The following is a 19,967-nucleotide window of genomic DNA, read 5'->3' on the forward strand; positions in this document are numbered from 1 at the left end:
AAAAAAAAAAAAAAAAAAAAACAGAGAATTTCTGCTTCAGAGAAAATAAAATAAACATGTTTTTCCCTATTTTTCCTGCTGTGTACAACTAAAAACCCTGAACATTATAAGTACAAAAAGATTCTGAAAGGTAGAGCTAGGGATCTCAGGACCCAAAGAGCAACACAGCAGTGAGTTCCCTGGAGGAAAAGTGGGGACCTGAAGGTCTACCCCAACCTTGCAGTAATGAGATGACGCCTCCCTACCTACCTCTGTTAGAGCAGAATCAAACAGAGCCAACTAACAGAAGATTTAAGTAAGATCTAGAGTCTCAGAACATAATACCCAAAATGTCCAGGTTTTAATTGAAAATTTTTATATCAAGAAGATCTCAAAGTGAATGAAAAAAGACAATAGAGACCAACACAGTGTGACAGAGATGTTAATATTAAAATTATCTGACAAAGATTATAAAGAAGATGTCTTAAAAATACTTCAACAAGCAATTATGAGCATGCTTGAAACAAATGAAAAAACTTATTTGAAAGTCTTAGCAAAAAAAATAGAAAACCTGCAAAGAAATAGAAAATATGAAGAACCAAATGGCAATTTTATTAATAGAACTGAAAAAATCCGATATCTAAAATAAAAAACTCTATGGATGAGCCCACCAGCAGAATGTAAGGGATAGAGAAATGAATTAGTAAACTGATAGAACAATAGAATTTGCCAAATCCAAACAACAGAGAGAAAATAAGACTAAAATAAAATGAACAGAGCCTCAGGGACTATAACAAAAGGGTTAATATTCATGCCATCAAAGTCTCTCTGAATAAGTAGAGAAAGAAGTCATGGCCAAAACAGTATTCAAAGAAATGATTGCTGAAAACTTCCCCAAATTTGGCAAAAGGCATAAACCTGCAGATTCAAGAAGCTTAGCAAACTTCAAACAGGATAAAGCAAAGCAGTCCACATCAAGAAATGCCATATGCAAACCTTTGAAAATTAAAGAAAAAAAAAAAAATCTTTAGAGCAGTGAGAAGAAAACTATACTATAGGGGGGAAAAGCAATTTGAAGAACACCAGATTTCTCACTAGAAATCATGGAGGCCAGAAGTGGCACCTTTGTCAAGTGTTAAAAGAAAAGAACTGTTTTTGTTATTTTGTAGAGACAGGGTCTCATTCTGTAGCCCAGTCTGGCACAATCATAGCTCACTGCAGCCTGGAACTCCTGGCCTCATGTGATCCTCCTGTCTCAGCCTCCCAAATAGCTGGGACTACATGCGTGTTCCACCAGGCCCAGTTAATTTTTTAATTTTCCGTAGAGATGATGTCTGGCTATTTTGCCCAAGGGTGGTCTCAAACTCCTGTCCTAAAGTGATTCTCTGGCTTTGGCCTCCCAAAGTGCTAGGATTACAGACATAACCCACCGTGCCTGTCCAAGAACTGTTATTTTTAAGAAGACTTTCAAAGGTCCCAGGTAAGAACTTTCGTTTAGATTCTTAACCTTACCCACTATTTTTCATTATGGTGTAGAACTTCCAAAACGAAATGGGAAAGTACATTCTGACTAAAGATGCATGAGACTATTTACACTATTTTGTGATTTCTGTTGCTCAGAAAAATGCAAAAGAAAATAGCATTTATTTCTGAAGTTAATAGTATAATATTCTACTTAACCCATCTTTGAAAAGTTCAGGTAGCTTAGTTTTCATAGTTTCTCTTTTCCACAGATGGCTTTGAGTAATTAATTTGTATTTTCAAGAAACATAACTATTGCAATGCTATTTTGCTGACTTTCTGATTTTTAAAAAATTATGTATTGGTTAAAATAACTTGTGATACTAATTTTCTTACAATAAATAAGAAAATAAATATACATTAAATTTGTAAAAAAGTCTTGAAAGCAGTGAGAAGAAATACATTCAGCTAAATAAATTCAGCTCTTGCCAATAAATTTGCTTTCTTTGTTCATTATGTTCTCATTAGTTTCTAATTTGAAGAGTTTTTATTAAAAGATCAAATTTTTTAAATGAACCATTTGACTTTCTTAAATAATCCCTCTGTGGTTTGGTTTTTGACAAAACTCAAAAGATACAGAGACTATCAAAATTTGTCTTCCAAATTCATTTAAAACAGATAGAATCCTATCTGCTTATGTAATATACCATATTCAAGTTGCAACCAGTAGCTTTGTTAACATTATACCTTTTGTTAGATCTCATAGTCAGCACATATACAGATAATTTTGTAAAATTTTGAAGCTTATTCATTTGTTTATCCAAAATTATTTATTAAATCAGAGTTGCTAGAATATTATAAATCTCAGTTAAACTTTTCAGTTTACCATTGTTCATTTGTACAGTTTGTTAAGAATTTCATCCTGCACTAGGTGGCATCTCTTAATGTTGCCCACTTTTGTATTGCTTAAGGAAATCATTAACCATCATTAGGAAAATATGGATTTTCTTTGCCCTGAAGTATTCAATAAAGTTGTTCATCTGAAAAGTATCCCAATATTCTGACCTTCAATTTGGGACTCATGTGAAATCTGTTTGGTTTTTTTTCTTTCTAAGAAATCTTAATATGAGTATGGCATATTTTTTCTAATTAGCAGTAACACAAAGTTGCTTCTAATACCCCAGCTTTTGTTGTTCTGAAGGAAATCTAGCTGTCTTCAGTATCTCCAGCGTCCCTCAAAGTAAACTTCTTATACTCCAGGTAGCCTGTATTTTGTTTCACATTATCTCAAACATGCTTTCTTTCTTTTTTTTTTGTTTTGACAGAGTCTCGCTCTGTTGTCCTGGCTAGACTGCCATGGTGTCAGCCTAGCTCACAACAACCTCAAACTCCTGGGCTCAAGTGATCCTCCTGCTTCAGCATCCCAAGTAGCTGGGACTACAGGAGCGCACCACCATGCCCAGCTAAATTTTTCTATTTTTAGTGGAAACTGGGTCTTGCTCTTCCTCCCGCCTCAGCCTCCCAGAATGCTAGGATCACAGGCATGAGCCACCAAGCTCAGCCCAAACATTGCTTTCTGTGATGATTTTGCATGATGTGATAACAGCATTTTGATTTTATTTTTAACTCATTTAAACTTCACACTGCCCTGTGCATTATTTTATAAATTAAGCTTCAAGTGTTAAAGTTAATGAATGTCACATAGATGTCAGTAAGCAGACGTTGGAGCTGCACCCAAAGTCTGCAGAGCCTAAAAGTTTCTGCTTTTCTTCACCCCACCAACCTTAGAGTGGCTTTTGGAGATTCTTCCTGGTAGATAAGAATTAATGCCATGGGATTTTATTATTTTTCTTCAAGTATGTATTTTTTTATATTTACATTTACAAATGATAGTTCTGGAGTGCAGGAGAGGTTTTTGTATGCGTGCATGCATACATACGTATGTACCTAAACTTTTGGCTCAAGGATTGCTCTAGGCCTTGTTTCCTGCTAGCAGTTTTGGAACTTTACTCTGTTAGTTTCCCTTAACATCCTTCCTGTTTATATAAATTTTAGATTGTCTGTATTTGGCTTTGACTTGGTATTTCCTTGAAACTCTGCTTCCCATATAGCTCTCTCTGCTTCAACCACTATGGCTACTCTGAGATATTTCTTTTAGTCTCGGTCTTTATATCCTTTGAATGATTTCTAATACCTAAGAAGAATAGAAGTATTTTTATTTATTGGGATTTTGCCTAGCAGAATAATTACATAGTCTCTGGGGACATTACAGTTTCTTATCTTACTTACGTTATTTTTCTGCTTCAGACTCTTTTATTTATTTGTAATATATAAGGAAATGTTCCTGTTTAATTTTGTATTACATTTTTTAAAAGTATGAAAACAGAAAAGTTACCTTAATTCAAGTACAACCTCTGTTTGTAGAAGTCCCATGAAGATCATGAAAATGTTTACAACATATTAAATGTAAAAACATCAGGCTACAAAATGATATGGTAGCCATTTTTGTGATCTGACAAACACGTACAAAACAAACTTGTAATAGAAAACTTGGATTACAAAATATACCCCCCCAACCACAAACAAATCTCTCCTAACCTACCTCTTAGCAATAACCACTGTTAGAGAAAGAGGCAAGGGTGTGTGTGTGGGGGTGGGGGGAGACAGAGAGAAAGAGAGAGAGAGAGAAAAGTGTAGAGATTTATCAATACTTTCAGTTGCTGTCAGAAAAATGAAGTGGGCCCACATCTATTCATACACACTTCCTGTCACAGGGCTTTGGTGATTTTTGTTCTCTCTTATCTAAGGCACATTGTCCTTTTTTTTTAGTACCTATATATTCATCAGAGGATCCTTTCCTGACTTCACAATATCAGTTTTTCCTATTAGTCATTCCAAGGCATCACATAATTCTGTTATAGGACTTATCACAGCTTCACATTTACTTGTGTGATCAATCTGTCCTTTACTAGACTGTAAGCTTTTTGAGGGGAAAGTCTCTGCTTCTTTTTGCTTACCATCGTATTCCTGGCATGTAACATAGTGCTATTAATAGATACTTACTAAACACTCTATTTTTGTTGAATTAATGAACACATTAGACATATAGGCAAAGGATGTAAACAAGCAGTTCACAAAAGGAGAAATACAAATGCCAATAAAAATATCCAAATATTTTTTTGCCTTGTGTGTAATCAGGAAATGCAAATTAAAGCAATGACGAGGTATTTTATCTCCATTACATTTTTTGAGACAGGGTATCTCTCTGTTGCCCAGGCTAGAGTACAGTGGTATAACCGTAGCTCACTGCAACCTGAAACTCCTGGGCTTAAACAAACCTCCTGCCTCTGCCTCCCAAGTAGCTGGGACTGCCAGCACTTGCCACCATGCCCATCTAATTTTCCTATTTTTTGTGGAGACGAGGTCTTGCTATGGTACTCAGGCTGGTGTCGAACTTCTGGCCTCAAGCAATCCTCCAATCTTGGCCTCCCAAAGTACTAGGATTACAGTCATGAGCCACCATGCCCAGTCTGTCACGTTGAGAGATATTTTTAAAGATTGATAAAATCAAGTGTCTATTTATAAAAGAGTATGTCCATTAAGAGGATGATATTAAATGAAAGTGTGATCCAGTCATACTATGGAATATTTTTCGGCTATTAGAAGGGAAGAGTTGCATTACAGTCCATTTAGAATAATCTTATTAATATTTGTTTTACAAAGATAACCCCAAAAGTAACTATGTATATATGTTTATATATACACATATAAATTCATAGCAAAGGTACTGGAAAGATTTTTGCCATACTGATAATCATTATCTCTGGCGAAGGAACACAATAGAAGGAGAGATATGAAGGAATTCTTTTTCCCATTCTGTGGATTTGTAATTTTTTTTTTTACTGTTTTATAATAAGAATATTTTTATGTAGTCTGTAAAAAAAATATATGAATGAGTTAAATTGGCTAGGGACATAAAGAAAAAGGCCCATTCCTTATATATGGAAAAGTAAAAACAGGGATACTAAAAGAAGATGGTTTAATCTAGAACTACAAGTAGTTCTGTAATATATTGTTGGAGCCTAAAGTGTGATATAGGAAGGAAGAGGAATGAAACTGAAAAAGAAGGTAAGGCCAAATCGTTGTGGGCCATACATGTTTTTTAGTAGCACAGTGGAACCACTCAAAGATTTTTTTAAGTTGGGAATTGACATGGGTAATGATAAACAGATGACTCTGGGAGATGTGCAGTTGACACGATGAAAGGGATTAATAACCTTTTTGTAGTGGGATCCCGTTAGCAGGTTTGGTGAAGCCTATGGATACTTTCTTAGAATTATGTTTTTGATGCATAAAATAAGATACAAAGTACACAGAATCCAACTATATCGGAATTCACTTATCAAAATATTAGAAAAACACATTTGTGGTATAATTATGTATCTGCTTCTTTAGTAGTACATTAAATAACAAGACCTAGTGGTGAGTTTAATAACTACTCTAATTTCAAAATAATGATAAGCATAAACAATATTTTAATATATCTGTATTAATTGAATTTTTTTATGAACCTTCTAAATTTTACCCATGGACCCCGGATTAAGAACTCTTGCTTGTGGAATGAGACTAGGAGCATGGACATCAGTTGGGAAACCAGTCCATATGGAGATAATGAAAAGTCTCAGTGGAGGTGTAGTATGTAATGATTCTGTGAAAGACTTTCTAGTTATTATTAAAAATTAACATTTTTTGTATTAGTTAAGCAGTATGTGGACATTATAGAAAAATTAGAAAATATAAATTTACAAAAGAAAAATATGCTCTATGTTAGTTTTTAAAAAATTTAAATAATGCATATACTAGTCTTAGTTTTTACTGCTACTCTTACATAGAAACTTTCCTCATTGGTTATACATTCAGTTTTATTTCAGTTATATTATCTTTGCTTAACTGTCTTTCCTTTGATTTTATAGGTTTTTAATTGGTCAGGGAGCACATGTAGGAGCTGTCAACAGTGAAGGAGACACACCTTTAGATATTGCTGAGGAGGAAGCAATGGAAGAGCTACTTCAAAATGAGGTTAATCGGCAAGGTAATGTAAAAAGCAACCTAAATGTAAAAAATGTTTAAAACTGTTTTAGAAAGAATATGATAGTTCAGTTTTCCAGTAAAAGTATTTATTGAAGAACGATCATAATTTGAATGAAAAAAAAAAACCTGTCAGCTTACAAAACAGTATGTGTATTATTATTCTGTTTTTAAAAATATGTGATTCTCTGTATCTTTTTAATATTTTTAAAGTTGAAGTATAACAAGCAGCATGATCTGGCATAAAATTATATGGAAGTAAGGGTTTCCAGGCACTGTAAAGTGGTTTAGATCTGAGTGGTGGTAGTAGGGTGTGCAAAAAAGAGAAAGGCATGGAAGATTCTAAGATTTTTGGTCTAAGCAACTGGATGGGTGAAAGTTTCTATTCAAGATGTTAAAGATTGTGAGAAGAGTAGGTTTTATAGGGAAAGATCAGGGGTTCATTTTCAGACGTTAAGTTTCTTTTACCTATTAGATATCCAAGCTGTTGAATATGTGAGTCTGAAGAGAGCTGCAAGATGGAGATACAAATTTGGAAGATGTTAATTTATAGATGGGGAGTGATTGCTAATAGGTACAGAGTTTCTTTTAGGTATGATGAATATTCTAAAATCGTTTGTGATGAGGTTTACACAACTCTGCAAATTTACTAAAAACCATTGAATTGTACACTTTAAATGGTATGTGAATTATATCTTAAAGCATATATACATAAACACACACACACACACACACACACACATATACACATATATATGATCCAACAACTCCTCTTCTGGAAATATACACAAAAGAATGGAAAGCAAGTTCTCAAAGAGATATTTTGTACATCCATGTTTGTAACAGCATTATTCATAAATTGCCAAAGGGAAAAGCAAACCAAGTATTTGTTGATGGATGAATGGATAAGCAAAATGTGGTATATACATAACAGTAGAATATTTTTCAGCCTTAAGGAAGCAAATCTGACATGCTTCAACATAGTTGAAACTTGGACATTATACTAAGTAACATAAGCTAGTGACAAAAGACAAATGCTGTATGATTCCACCTATATGAGATACCTGGAACAGTCAAATTCATAGAGAAAACAGAATGATGGTTGCCAGGGGCTATGAGGAAAGGAGAATGCATAGTAGTAGTAGTAGTAGTGGTAGTGGTAGTGGCAGTGGTAGTAGTAGTTTAATGGGTTTTACAAAATGAAAAGAGTTATGGAGATTGTTTGCACAACAATATGAATGGACTTAACACTACTGAAATGTACACCTAAACATGGTAAAGATGGTAAATTTTATGTTAGGTATATTTTACTACAATTTAAAAAAAATTAATGTATATACATAAAAATTACTGTGTGTGATTTCTGTTTTATTCCATTATGTTTAGATGGTGATCAAACAGGTAATTATCAGAGCTGTGCTTTACTAAGGTTAGATGATAGAGGAAAGGTACAAGATATTAGTTTAGAGGATTGACTCCTTATCAAGTATGGTTCACCAGAAAATAGAAGCTAAGGATTAGAAAGGAACAGAAGCTAATTATCTTAAGTACTAAAACTAAGAAAATATTTAAATACCTAAAATAAAATTGGGACATTAAAAAAGTGATTAAAGGTACCTAGAGCCTAGAAGAAACAGGGTATACATTAGAAAGTAGTTATAAATTGGAGCCTGGATAAGTACACAGAAGAGCTTTTAACAGCCGTGTTCTAGACAAGCATTTCAGAGTCATGAATCTTCAAGAGTTGAGGAAACTAAAGAATAGATACAAAGCATCACAACCTAGGAAGAAGAGTGATTTCTTTTTTAACTTATTTGCCCATTTTGCCCTGATGACTATCCAGATAGATAGCCAACAGTTTGCTGTCACACAATGCTAATTCCTTATCATAAATCTCTTTGTACTGCTATTTATTTGTCTGCTATTAGTTTTCAATTATTATGAACTAGAAAAGGTATGGAGTTGTACTGAAAACTTGGATCTCCTTGTATATAAAGGAAACTGGTAGCATAACTGTAAACAGGGCTGATTTTAATTATAATAATTTGTTCAGTATTGATTAATGTGCCAGCAAATGTCATGAGTGCTGGCTATTAACAACAACAATAAAAGAATAACACAATCTTTGTTCTTAAGGATTTTACAGTCTAGCATAATGTGAGCTGCACAATACAGTGGGCTATATGCTAAAATTTATAGGCACAGAATATTGTGGGAGAACAGAAAAAGCTGGGATGAATTGCATGCAGTAGTCAGGAAAGGTTTCCGAGTGATGACATTTAGAGGGAGTTTGGCAAAGAAGAGAGGGTTATTATCAACATGGGTGAAGAAAAGGAATTGGAGACCTATATAACATATGCAGAGAATTCATGAGGACTGAAATGGAGATACAAAGTCAAGATGGGACTAGTAGGAGGTGACACCTGAATAGATGGTCTATCAGGGGTGCCCAATCTATGGTGAGTTGTATAATTATTAACATTTCATTATATATTGCAATGTAATAATAATGGAAATAAAGTGCACAATAAATGTAATGTGCTTGAATCATCCCAAAACCATTCTGTCCCTCCCCAGTCCTTGGAAAAATTGTCTTCCATGAAAACGGTCCCTGGTGCCAAAATGGTTGGGGACCCCTGGTAAAGAACATCTATTTCGTAGGCACTGGATAGATACAACAAAGATCCCCAAGCAGGAAATTAATCTGATTGAATTTGGCTTTTAGTAATAAAGCTGGTGGCAGTTTGGAGGATGATAGAATGTACAGTACATGGTGGCATGCATTCCTTGATGAAGACTCTTAATTTAGTCCAGGTGAAAGATGAGAGCCAAAACCGATTACATTTGAGATGAAGAAGAACCAGGTTGTCTTGAGGAAATGTTGAGGTAAAATTAGAATAGTTCGATGAAGAATTGAATATGGAGATGAAGGAGGAATTGAAGCCTACTCACCAAAGTTTCCATTTGAAGAAGTGATCATTTAGATGAGTTCATATGGGAAAATGTAGAACTAAATAGAAACAGATTTAGGGAATACATGAGTACATACTGATTTTGTGGTAGCTAACAGACATCCAGATGACAGTGCAGTGTTTGGTGCACTGTTGTAACTTAAGCGATGTCAAGGTGTGAAATGTAAATCTAGGAGAACAGTAATAAGGGGATATTCTAGGAACTAGTAGATGAGATGGCCCTGGAAATGAAAATTGAAGAGCAAACACTAATAATAGTAGTAATGATAGTAGCTTATTATACGCAAGGCATTGAGCAGAGGGCTTCACATGCATTTTTTCATTTCATCCTCACAGCAATTCTATGAGGTTTATACTACTATTACCCCCATTTGACAGATGAGAAAATTGAGGCTTAGTGATTTGCCCAAGGTCGTACAGGTAGGTATGTGTTGTAGTTCTGTCCTAAACCGTGTGACAGTTATCTTGAGCCCATACACTGTACCACTGAACCATACTGTAGTTTTTAAAAAGTCCCCTAGAAAATACTTTATAATGTTCATTGTATACATATAATGGGAATGTATAAATTTATATGGCATAACTTAATTCCAAAGAAATAAAAGTATAGGGGCATGTCTAAAAGATTTTAATAATTATAAAAAAAGCACACTAAATGTATATCTAATAATGATAAATTTTCTCAAATTATCTTGGTATGAGCATTATTAATATTTTTAAATGCTTTAAACATTTTTTTGGCTTTTATTTCTCATTCTAGTATATTTGATCACTAACTAGTTATGCTTAAGTAATTTTCCTTTGAAAGTAGTAATGATTGAACAGTAGCTAAAAATATTTCTGATTTATATTTTAATATGATTTTCTTTATTTAGGGACACAAATCAATTTTTGAAGCTGTTAGCTGACCAAATTCCAATCTAATTTTATTTTTTCTTTCCTAAGAGATTTGGCTACATTTCAATCGAATATTTAACTGTTTTTAAATCATAGTGACAAGTGTTAGTCTAATCACTTTATTATATCATATCCAATTTAGTTTTATTATCTATTGTTTTCGTTGTTTAAAAACCTTGCAGTTATAGTGGGTGACTTAAGGACCCATTAAGTGCATTCTAAGATTTTCTTAGACCATGAAGCAGGAAAAGAGAAGCAGAATCATAGACTTTTAGAACTGATCGTGATAGTTAGCACCTTAGTGCTTACTCCTGATCTAAATGCTTTACATATATTAATGTATTTTCAGAACATCCCTGTGGGGTGGGTATTATCATTACTCTTATCTTACAAATGAATAAACTGAAACAGCAAAGATTAAGTGTCTTGACCAAGGTTGTACAGCTAGTAAGTGGTAGATCAGGGATTCAAACCGAGCAAATCTAGGTTCAGTATCTGTGTTCTTAACGTATCACACTAATATCCAAAGACACTATGGCTTTCTCAAAGTCACTAGCTAGTTAGTTGAAGCACTGAAATTAGAAAACAAGTTTCCTAGCATAGAGTACAATGGGTTGCTTCTCAAAAAAATGTTTTGATGAACTAAGTAGGGCCTTTATAATCTAATCAACAGTATTCTAAAAAAGCGTTTTAAGAGAGTTTTTCTTTTCTAATTTAATTTTCTTAAAATAAGAACTTTCCCCTCACATATACTTTAACTTTTAAACTTGGATTGTTGTGTTTTTATATATAAATCAGATATGAGCACATTATGAGGCTGAAGAGGGTAATTGCTTTGTAATTAGATAAAGATAGCATGAAATTAGATAAGTACAGAAGAAGTAGGTATTTTTTTATTTCAAAGTCAAAGGAAACTTAGAATAGTAGACAATAAAAGTCAGAATGTTTAAGATGGTGAAGATAGGGTTAACGATAATAAAAAGGTATGTGTTTTAAAAGACATAGTAAAAGAATAAAGCATAAGAAAATAATATCTAAGATAAATCACTTAGTAAAAAGATTATTCCTAATGTGTTATTACAGCTTTGTAATTTTTTTGTAAATAACATTAGAAGGCATATCTTAAATAAAGTAGGCTGATTATCTTTGTTTTTTTTGTTTTTGAGATAGTGTCTCGCTATGTCACGCAAGCTGGAGTGCAGTGACACATTCATAGCTCACTGTAACCTCGAACTCCTGGATTCAAGTGATCCTCCTGCTTCAGCCTCCCAGGTAGCTAGGACTACAGGCACATACCACCACATCAGCTAATTTTCTTATTTTTTGCAGAGACCAGGTCTCACTATGTTGCCCAGGCTGGTCTTAAATTCCTGCCATCAAGCGATCCTCTTGCCTTGACCTCCCAAAGTGCTGGGATTATAGGTGTGAGCCCAAGCGCCTGGTCCTGGTGTTTAGACATGTAAAATTGCTTTACTATAGAAATGGAGGCATTTTATTTTTACAAAAATTATAATAGGTTGTGTTTATTGTATATATAGTACATATAATTTGTTATTTTGGTAAGGTCTATTTGGAAAATCTTGTTGCAAGTTTCTTTAAAATGTAGTAATGAGATACTACAATCTCTAGTTTGAAGATGACTTTTCCTGTACTTGTGTAATCTTGGGGTTTTAAAAATATGAAGTTGAGCTTCAATTGCATATTGAACCATTTAGTCATCTTGAAAAAATTGGTAATGTGCTAAGCAGGCATAGTAAGAGTATAATCGAGGTAGAGTGTAATAGCTTACACAACAACACAGACCATGATGTACTTCAGGAGCTATGTGGAGATCTAAATGGTAGAACACTGCTAGGTGATGGTAGACAAAAAAGACTAGAAATGAAGTTTAAAATGCAGTGAGACCAAGACATAAAAGGCTATGTCTGCTACACTAAAGAGCTTGAGGTTTGTCTTATAGAAGGTAAGCGGCCATTGACAAATTTTATGTAGAGAAACAGTAGAGTGAATTAGGGGGAACTGAGGCTGAATGAGTTAAAGGGTCAGTAGTAGTCGTAGTCAAAGTGTGAGACATAAGGTGTGTGAACTAAGATAGTGATAGGGACCATCTAGAAGACAGTCTAGAGGTAGCAACTGAAAATGTGGTAACTAATAGGATAGTGTATTAGTCAGGGTTTGCCAGAGAGACAGAACCAGGAGGATATATAGAAGGGGATTTATTAGGCAGAATTGGCTCATATAATCACAGTGAAGTCCCACCATAGGCCATCTGTAAGCTGGAGAATCAGAGAAGCCAGTGTTGTGGATCCGTCTAAGTCCAAAGACTTAGAACCTGGGAAACTGACAGTGCAGCCACTAATCAGGCCTGAGAGCCCCCTGGGAGGCCACTGGTGCAAGTCCCAGAGTCCAGAAGCCCCAGAAACTCGAGTCTGATGTCTAAAGGCAGGAGGAGAAAAGGCTTCCAGCTCCTAAAGGGAGGGAGAAAGTAGAGAGAGGGAATTCTCCTTCTTGTGCCCATTTGTTCCATACAGGCCCTGATGGAATGGTACAAGCCCACATTGAGGACAGGTCTTCCTCTCCCAGTCCACTCACTCCCATGTCAGTCTCCTCTGGAAGCACCCTCACAAACATAGCCAGAAACAATGCTTCACCATCCCATCTAGGCATCCTCAATCCAGTCAAGTTGACACCTAAAATTAACTATCACAGATGGTGTGAGGGTAAGATAAAGAGAGAAATTTAGCTGACTCCCAGGTTTCTGGGTAAGTGGTGGTACTTAGTATAGGAAATACGAGGCAGACAGCAAGCAGATTGATCAGGGAAAACTAGGTTAAGATTTTAGCATTGAGTTTGATATGCTCATGGCATATGATTTATTGTTTCCCTAGTTGTCTCTGTTCTACAGGCTCAGATATCCAACTAATTACTTGATATCTCTTACTAGATGTCTTATTAGGCATCTTAAACTTCACATTTCTGAAACTGAAAATTTAATTTTTGTAATTGCTGAGGCTAAAAACCCCTGATTGGTCCTTCACTTCTCTTTTTTTTCTACATTCAAAATAACAGCAAATTCTGCTGGTGTGCCTTGAAGAATCCAGAATCCTACCATTTTACTACCTTCACTGTTACCACCCTTGTTCGAGTCGTCATCATCTCGCCTGGATTATTGCAGTAGACTCTAAGTTGATACCTTGATTTCTACTCTTAATTTTTTAGTTTAAGTGATGCTCTTAAATTGAATCAGATTATGTCACCTTGCCCATTGTCCTCACTACTCTGTAGATACCCTGGTCTTCTAAATAGAAGAACAGTCCAAGCAGGTTTTCATTTCAGAGCCTACTGGTACTTCCCTCTGCCTAGAAAATTCTCTCAATAGTGTGGCTGTCACTCACTTTATTTCTTGCTATAATGTCATTGTATCATTAAAGAAAAGAAAAGAAACTATTCTTTACCAACCTATATAAAATAACAGGCCCTTTTCATTGCCCCCTTTTCCTTTACCCTGCTTTATTTTTCTTCACAAATGTATCATCTAATGCCATGTAAGTTCACTTCTATACCCATAGCACCTAACACAGTACCTGACAAATAGTAAGCACTTGATACGTATTAGATGGAAGGATGGTTAGATGTATGAAAAACTCCTGACCAAATAGTTGGACACGTGGATGTGGATTATGGGAGAAATCTTAGCCAAGGAGATACGTGTGTGTGTGCGTGTGTTGTTTTTGATTCATTTATTCATTCATCATTCATTTAGTAAACGTTTACTGAGCCCTTTACTTTGTGTCATGTGTTCTGCCAAACAGTGGGGATAAAAGTTTAAAAAGGCTCATAGTATTCTGGAGGAAAATAGGTTATAAATGCCTTGTGGTATGTGCTATTCATTAAATAGCCAACAGTTGAAGCCGTAAGACAACTTGAGATCATTCAGGAACTTCAGGAATATCTTTTTTCTTTTAATTTTTTTTCAAAATGTCGAGCTCTTTGAAGGTAGGAACTAGAGCGTCCTATTCATTGTTATATTTTTCCCACTTTTATCACCTCAACCTAGCAATATTTAATAAATGCTTTTAAATGAATCTATATAACTTATTAAAATTATAAAAACAATCCTAATGGTATGAAAAATGTGCTGTATTGGAAAAGGAAAGGGAGTTTGGTAGACAAATAATCTTTTAAAGGTCTGATAAATTTTAGATGAAGACAGGGCCTCCAAGTCGAAGTGTTCAATAAACATTTGTACCTACAAGGCCAGAATTTATAGAACTGGTCAAAACAGTAGATAGAAATTTGAGATTTATTTGCATGTAATTGTTAAGAAACATGTTTTTAGCCCAAAGGATGCTACCTTGGGAAATATTGAAATTTAAAAAAAGAAAAGGAATAATCAGAAAGTAAAAAGAAAACCAAAATAACATCATGGGGCAAAAACCAAATAATTAGTAGAGAGAGTTACTAAAATGTCTATAATATTCCCACATTTATTTATTTAACCAACATGTTATAAGCAGCTCATTTTTCAAAAATATGGTTTAACCTTTCATTTTCATTTAAACTTGAAATGTTTTAGATCATTTTATTTTCCAGCATAGAAAGGATACTCTTTATTAAGCAAAAATAAAAACAATTATTTTTATTTTATCAGGGGTTGATATAGAAGCAGCTCGAAAGGAAGAAGAACGGATAATGCTTAGAGATGCAAGGCAATGGCTAAATAGTGGTCATATCAGTGATGTCCGGCACGCAAAATCTGGAGGTACAGCACTTCACGTTGCAGCCGCTAAGGGCTATACAGAAGTTTTAAAGTAAGTATTGTTTTTTATAGAGCTGTTTTTCTACTTTGCTTTTTTTTCTTTATTTCATTGTTTCCTTTCTTAAAATGCCTGCAAACATTATTTTGAAACAACTTATAAAAGAGTTCTTTAATGTCTGTTTTCAGGACAAAAGAGAAAACTACTTTGGCTGTGATTGTTTTTGTTCTAAAGTTCTTTTACTCTCAAAATTTGATTGTTCTGTTGTTTTTCTCAGTTGTAATTTTCCAGTAAATTGGATTTAAGTGTCTGTCAACCATTATATGTTTACCTTTTGGACTAACAATTTACTACAGAGTCATTTTGAGGGTCCCAGATTGACTGAGACTAAGAATAACGTCGTATAAACTTATCATGCTGAACTTGATCCTGCTGAATATTTATTTACATTTAATTTGTCTACAATACAGTTTTCTTTTTACTACATGAACACTAGAACTGAGAGTGCTGTTAGCATATTAAATATCAAGCCATAAGCAACTTCAACTCTGTAGGGCTCGATGTTGATCAGCAAATTTCATTGGAAAAAAAGCTTCTTTATGTCATGATAATTTTTTCTTTTTTGTCTGTAAAAACACAGTGATTTTTATTTTTATTTTTATTTCAGTGTATTATGAGGGTACAAACATTTTGGTTACATTTTATGTCTTTGCCTCACCCAAGCAAGGGTTAGAGGCATACCCTTCCCCTCTGCAATGCTCACCGTGTCCTTTAGTTGTGGGTTTACCCCCCCACCCCACTAATCCCTGGAAAATATTACTGCCATGTGAGCACCCTAGTGTTCATCAGTTAGTACCAATTTGATGGTGAGTACAAGTGGAGCCCATTCTTCCGGTCTTGTGATACCTCACTTCGGATAATGGCTCAAGTTCAATCCAGGAAAATATAAGAGGAGCTAGGTCACTGTCGTTTCTTATAACTGAGTAACACTAATGCAATGCAAAAATGTTGGCAATTATTTAAAAAAAATTATTCAGTGCATAACTTTTGTTATCTGTATATAGAAGGAAATAAAACTGGCTCTCAGCAAAATCTACTACACCCTCTATGTTGCTTCTTGTCTACTTGGGCTTCTAATATCAATCTGTCTTCCTTATTCCCTCTCATCAGTAAAAACAACAAAGCATAATGGGTCACCTGTTCCTAAGTTTCCTCCTCTTTTCAATCTCTATTCAGCCTCTCCTAAGAACAGTACAGTAGTATTGCCTTTTAATTAGTTTTCTTGTCCCCCATCTGTTTCTATTACAAAACTTTTCAAACACATCATGAAGTGAACTTAGTGAGTTTCCAACAGCATCCTTTTTTAAAGAGTAGAAAATATCAAAAAGTATTGCATATAGTAAGGGTAAGAATTGCTTCTTAAAACTTTTGTCCCTAATAAACATATATATGAGGACTGGATTACATTATAAAATAGGTTTCTGGATGGCTTCCAAGTGTTCTTTGTAATTATATTATCCAAGCTCTCAAAATCCTTCATTAAGGTTCTCAGTGGGGATCAGGATAAATGTTAAACTCCTAAACTTAGCACATAAGATTCATCATCATCTGGCCACCGTCTACTCTTTTAAGTTAAAGTGCCACTGTTGCTCTTCAAGCGTGCATTATGCCATCCCTAAATATCTGCTCGAAGTTGCGTCATGATGTCTTAATGCCCACTCTTGTTTCTGTTCAGATGCCTTTATTCACCGTCTCTTCAACTTACAGACAAATTCTGTTTGATCCTTTGACTCAGCTCAAGGCTCTTAAGCATATGAAATAAATGCTCAACTTCATTCTTCATTAAGTGCAAGTAAAAACTATAACAAGTTATCTTTTTTCATCTATCGTATTGGCAAAGAACAACATTTTTGGCATACACTGTGTTGACGAGGTGTGGGGAAAAGACACTCTTACATTACTAGTGGAAGTATAAATAACAATTGAGCAAATTCTATCAAAGTAGAGGTTATCCTTTAGCTCAGTAATTCTACCTCTGGGATTATTTTTTTTACAGATACTCTTACCCACATAGGAAGTATGTGCTAACAGCATTGTTTGTAATAGGAGTAGGAAAATAGTATAATAACTTATGGTGTGTCCTTTCACTGGAATACTGTGCCACAATTAAAACAAGAATGAGAAACTCCTTACATATTATTATGGAAAGAATACTAAGATGTATTCTGAAGTATCAAAATCAAGGATAGAAGTATATATCATTTGTATTTACTTTTAAAAAAATTAAAAATTATATTTGCTTATATATGCATGAAATCTTTTTGTAAGGATCCAATCAAAATTAATAGTATGGTTACTTGAGAGGAGGGGAAACTATAATATTGATAGTTGGCTAAAGGTCAGCAATGGGAGAGTGACTTCCCCGTAAACCCTATATATCCTTTTTTTTGTTTTGTTTTTTGAAACTTGTGGATATATTACTTATGAAAATAAATAAACATATATGAAATGAAAAATAAATAGAAGAGAGATAGGTTTCAAATGTAACCTTCTCTCCACTTCTCCTCTCCCCTAAACTCTCAACTCCTTTCAATTTGATTTTGATACCTTTCAGTTTTGTACTCCAATTGCAATTCCATGACAGAATCTATCCCTGAGGGTTGATTTTAGTTTCACTTTGTTCCTCCATTAGTAGCTCCTTTTACATAAGCATTTTTTTTTTACATAGGCATTTTTTTTAAGTATCCTCATGGGGCCCGGTATACACAAAGAATCATGTTTGTTGAAAAAATGTATCTACCTTCCTAAATCTCTCTTCCCTCTCCACACAGACTCCCGAGTACTTACAGTTTTATGTTGCTAAGGATATTTAACATTATAGTTCATATTTCCTAACAGGGATTTTTTTTATTATACTCCAGTATTATTTCTGCCTCTATTAATAAAGTTTCTGATGATATGTGTTAGCAGAGGTACTTCTTAAGTCTTTGGACTTATATCTGTTAGTCTTTTCTTTATTAGATCATGGCTCTTAAATGTTGGTCTGCAAACAGATGACAGGCAGTGATATGAGAATCATATGAGGGACTTATTATATAGATTGACAGGGCCCATTCCCAGTATGCCAATTCAGTAGTATTGGGGTAGAGCTGGGGAATTGTTTTTTAAAAAAACAAGCCGTTCACATGGTTTTCTTATGGAGCCAGGATTGGAAATAGCTACTTTAGATATTGTTAGGAAATAGAGGATTAGTTCATAAAAATAAATAAATGAAGGGGGATTATATGTTAGCTGTCGCTATCACCTTCTGTAGGTAAAAAAAGAAGCCCTTATCAAGCTCAACATCTTGGAAAGCAAGGTAAAGGTCAACTGGATTTCACAGGTTATATTTAGTGTTCATTCACCTGTGATAGGGGGCTATGCTATTTGCAGTTTATAGACCCTTTCTTTGCTCTCTGTGAGCTTAATTTCTAAATAAAATGAAGATTGATATCAATATGCAATTAAAAGGGCATACTAACATAATTTATGCAACTCTTTGCATTGTATTAAAATGTATTCCTGTTTTCTAGTTTGTTGATGATTGGAGTATCTGCTTTCTACTGCTACAGAAAAATAGACTCGACTCCAACTCTTTGGAATATGTGTTTTGCTTTGTTTTCTTCCTAACAGATTGCCATTTTCCTTTGAAATTTTCCTATGGTACATCTGACAGTTTCATGAAAGCTTTCACAAACCAGTTCCTCAACTGCAAGGCAATAGAAACATTACAAAATAAGCTTGTTTGATCCCAGTATATTTTTAGGAGACATTTAACCTGAGATGATGTATCTTGTGGACACCTGAGGATAATCTTGGCAGTAAATGAGTTTCACATACAAATTGATTTGTCAGTTTTTGATCCTACATTGAAAAATTATGGGCTTTTCTGTGAAAATTTTACTTGTAAGTCCTGTTAACAAGAGTAATCAGTGTCACACCATACCGTAAGACTGAGTCATTAGGAATTAATTAAAACTGCATTATTATGGGAGTGATTCAAGAGCCTCTTTTTTTTTTTTTTTTTTTAGTGTTTTCTGAGAATTATTTTCTATTTGCCCTAGTTAATTCATTGAGGGGAGGGATTTGAACTCTGAAAAGAAATATATTGCAAATTTTTGTGACATTGCATGATGTAAAGCTCTTGATTGTGTTTGCTCTTTTCTAGATTTTAATGATTACCTAATTCACTATAATTTCTTTAGACTTTTAATACAGGCAGGCTATGATGTTAATATTAAAGATTATGATGGCTGGACACCTCTTCATGCTGCAGCTCATTGGGGGAAAGAAGAAGCATGTCGAATTTTAGTGGACAATCTGTGCGATATGGAGATGGTCAACAAAGTGGTAGGCCTTTTAAATGTATTTTTAAATATTTTAACTTTTAGAAATACAGTTTTAATTTCAAAAGGTTATAAGCATATAAATTATATAATTGTGTTTTTATCAACTGTATAAAACATTTTTGTCAATCAATTGATTAATTAATGGTTTGAGTCTTTTCAGCTATCATATGAGCTGGTTCTGGCCTTGTTCTGCACAGAAAGCAGCATTACTTTTTCAGTAATCATATTACTATACATATAGAGGAGACTTGGGTACTTGCATTAATATTATATTCCCTGGAATTCATAAATTAAGAAAATTTTGCATTTCTGTATGAATGTTTTCTGTCATCACTATGAGTTAGAACACAGAAGGGTGTTTCTAATTCTCTTTAGCTGTTAGTCCTATTAGCTTGCTTATAGTAGTTCTTTAAGTGACACGAATA

The 19,967-nt window shown here is 34.3% G+C and overlaps 1 protein-coding gene across 1 annotated transcript in view; it reads left to right on the forward strand.

The window, feature by feature from the left end:
- PPP1R12A (protein phosphatase 1, regulatory subunit 12A) overlaps window positions 1-19,967 on the forward strand; it is a 212,931-nt gene that overhangs the window by 88,106 nt on the left and 104,858 nt on the right. Inside the window, exons 3-5 of the mRNA XM_012656311.1 lie at window positions 6,414-6,532; window positions 15,049-15,208; window positions 19,399-19,543. Of these exons, the coding sequence (XP_012511765.1) occupies window positions 6,414-6,532; window positions 15,049-15,208; window positions 19,399-19,543 (424 nt within the window). The remainder of the gene's footprint in view (window positions 1-6,413; window positions 6,533-15,048; window positions 15,209-19,398; window positions 19,544-19,967) is intronic.

Source organism: Propithecus coquereli, unplaced genomic scaffold, assembly GCF_000956105.1.
Source record: "Propithecus coquereli isolate 6110/MARCELLA unplaced genomic scaffold, Pcoq_1.0 Scaffold50, whole genome shotgun sequence".
NCBI classification, from domain to species: domain Eukaryota; kingdom Metazoa; phylum Chordata; class Mammalia; order Primates; family Indriidae; genus Propithecus; species Propithecus coquereli.